The 2781-nt window shown below is 39.5% G+C and overlaps 1 protein-coding gene across 1 annotated transcript in view; it reads left to right on the top strand.

The window, feature by feature from the left end:
• FGL1 (fibrinogen-like 1) overlaps positions 1 to 2781 on the top strand; it is a 24429-nt gene that overhangs the window by 12427 nt on the left and 9221 nt on the right. The window contains exon 4 of the mRNA XM_010858368.1: positions 2633 to 2769. Within this exon, the coding sequence (XP_010856670.1) occupies positions 2633 to 2769 (137 nt within the window). The remainder of the gene's footprint in view (positions 1 to 2632; positions 2770 to 2781) is intronic.

Here is a 2781-nt window from a genome sequence, read left to right on the forward strand (position 1 = left end):
GAGAGAGAAGCATTGATATGTACACTGCTGCTGCCACTGCTGCTGCTAAGTCGCTTCAGTCATGTCCGACTCTGTGCAACCCCATAGACAGCAGCCCACCAGGCTCCCCCGTCCCTGGGATTCTCCAGGCAAGAACACTGGAGTGGGTTGCCATTTCCTTCTCCAATGCAGGAAAGTGAAAAGTGAAAGTGAAGTCGCTCAGTCTTGTCTGACTCTTCGTGATCCCATGGACTGCAGCCTACCAGGCTCCTCTGTCTCTGGGATTTTCCAGGCAAGAGTACTGGAGTGGGGTGCCATTGTCTTCTCCAGATACATACCCTACCATGTGTAAAATAGCCAGTGGGAGGCCACTATAGCGCACAGGGTGCTCTGTGACAACCTGGGGGTGTGGGGCGGGCTAGAAGGGACGCTCAAGAGGGAGGGGATGCATGTGTACTTACGGTTGGATCACCTTGTTGTACAGCAGAAACCAACACAACATTGTAAAGCAATTATCCTCCAATTTAAAAAAAAAGTAAGTGGAAAAAAAAAATCTGCTTACTCTAATGAAAAATGCTGTGCAATGTACTTGACCACAAGATGTAAGCTTTTGAACAACCTTGAACTAATTTTAGATAATCATTTTCACATTGTTTTTCTTCTTGTTTAACTGCAAAACAGGATTAAAAAAAAAATAATCCAGGATGTGGAAAAGAACACAGGGGCTTCTGAATCTCAAAAATAAATACATGATTAAGGCCTAACTCATTAGAAAAATGGACATCTCACCAAAGCAGTAGTAAATGATGGGTCTCAACCTGATGAGGGTTTTAGAAAGTGACTAAGGTTCTTTATTTTTGTTTCTCCTCTGATTCCTATTGCCTGTTCAATCTATTTAATGTGGGATATATTTTATTTGTAACAAAATTATAGACAATTTGGCATCAGAACAATGAAAATGAAGAAAGAACTTAATATGCTAAAAGAATGAAATTGTCAATCAGGGAAAGAAAATTTTCATTAGGTACAATTAAACATAAAACATTATATTAATTTCTGGTATATAATATAATGATATGATGTTTGTATATATTGTGAAATGATCACTACACTAAGTCCAGTTAACATCCATCACCATTTATAGTTACAGAATTGTAGAAAATACATTTTTTTAAAAAGGAGGAAACGAACAAAATAATAAGGGTAAAATTTGAAAGTTCGTGATGTTAAATTATAGTATTTTTTATTAAAGAAATACCCAATTGTGATTGGGTATCCTTGAAACTATCTCTTTACAGTGGCCATCAATTCAGCTACCCTAAAGCAGAGCTGCCTGGGCATCTAAACAATAGCGAGTTCGTGTCTGCCATATGGGCTTCCACGGTGGCTCAGTGGTAAAGAATCCACCTGCAATGCAGGAGGATTGTGGGAAACAATCCATCTGCAATGCAGACGCCAAGTTGATCCCTGGGTTGGGAAGATCCCCTGGAAGAGGGCACCGCAACCCACTCCAGTATTCTTGCCTGGGAGAATCCCATGGACAGGGGAGCCTGGTGGGCAACAGTTCATAGTATCCCACAGAGCTGGAGTTGACTGAAGTGATCTAGTACACACATATCAGCCGTATTCTCTAATTCAGCCCAGATCAGCCTAGATGAGACCAATAATTATTAATTTATCCCACCTTCACATGATTTACAGAGAAGGCAATGGCAACCCACTCCAGTACTCTTGCCTGGAAAATCCCATGGACGGAGGAGCCTGGTAGGCTGCAGTCCATGGGGTCTCAAAGAGTCGGACACAACTGAGCGACTTCACTTTCACTTTTCACTTCCCTGCATTGGAGAAGGAAATGGCAACCCACTCCAGTGTTCTTGCCTGGAGAATCCCAGGGACGGGGGAGTCTGGTGGAATGCTGTCTACGGGGTCACACAGAGTCGGACACGACTGAATCAACTTAGCAGCAGCAGCAGCACATGATTTAAGAAACAGATATTATTTTTTGGTGACAAATTGGTGGCTTCAGTGGTCAAAGAAATATCAGCGCAGAGAAGACCGCAGGGATGAAATAATAGAAACTTGCAGTTTTTAGCAAAAACATCTAAGAATGCATGGACTCTTCGAAATTTCAGTGGGTGAGTAAAAACTCTGGTGAGACTGGGAGGTTATAAGAATCTAACAAGATTACTATTTTGAGTTCATTTCCAGATGTTCAGAATGATTTATAATGCTGTAAATCAAGATAATCTGTATTAAATTGTTTGGTATTATATTTCTACTTTCATTTTAGTGCCATGAGAGAAAAAAGTTCTGTACTGTTTGATAAAATGTTTCACTTAAATATACTGTAATTAACTAAAACATAATTTCAGACTCTTCTAAAAAAATCAGAAATGAGAAACCATATACCTATTTCACCATTTTATTTTTTTCATGATCATATCAAGAAGTCAGATGATAATTATATCATCTAGAAAAAAAGAACTTCCTAGTAGCCACTGGAAGATGTACAAGATGCAGTTTTAAACAGCTGATTATCTACATCATGTATTTATCTGTCTCCATTAGTATTGAGTAATCTCATTCAGAGGCTCCCTTTAAAAAAAAAAAAAAGACACATGACAAATATTACATTACTTTGTTTTCCAAACAGATTGTTCAGAGATTTTCAATGACGGGTACAAGCAGAGTGGATTTTATAAAATCAAACCTCTCCAGAGCCCAGCAGAATTCTCTGTCTATTGTGACATGTCTGATGGAGGAGGATGGACTGTAATTCAGAGACGATCTGATGGCAGTGAA

This window comes from Bison bison, unplaced genomic scaffold (genome assembly GCF_000754665.1).
Source record: "Bison bison bison isolate TAMUID 2011002044 unplaced genomic scaffold, Bison_UMD1.0 scf7180017864386, whole genome shotgun sequence".
Lineage (NCBI taxonomy): Eukaryota > Metazoa > Chordata > Mammalia > Artiodactyla > Bovidae > Bison > Bison bison.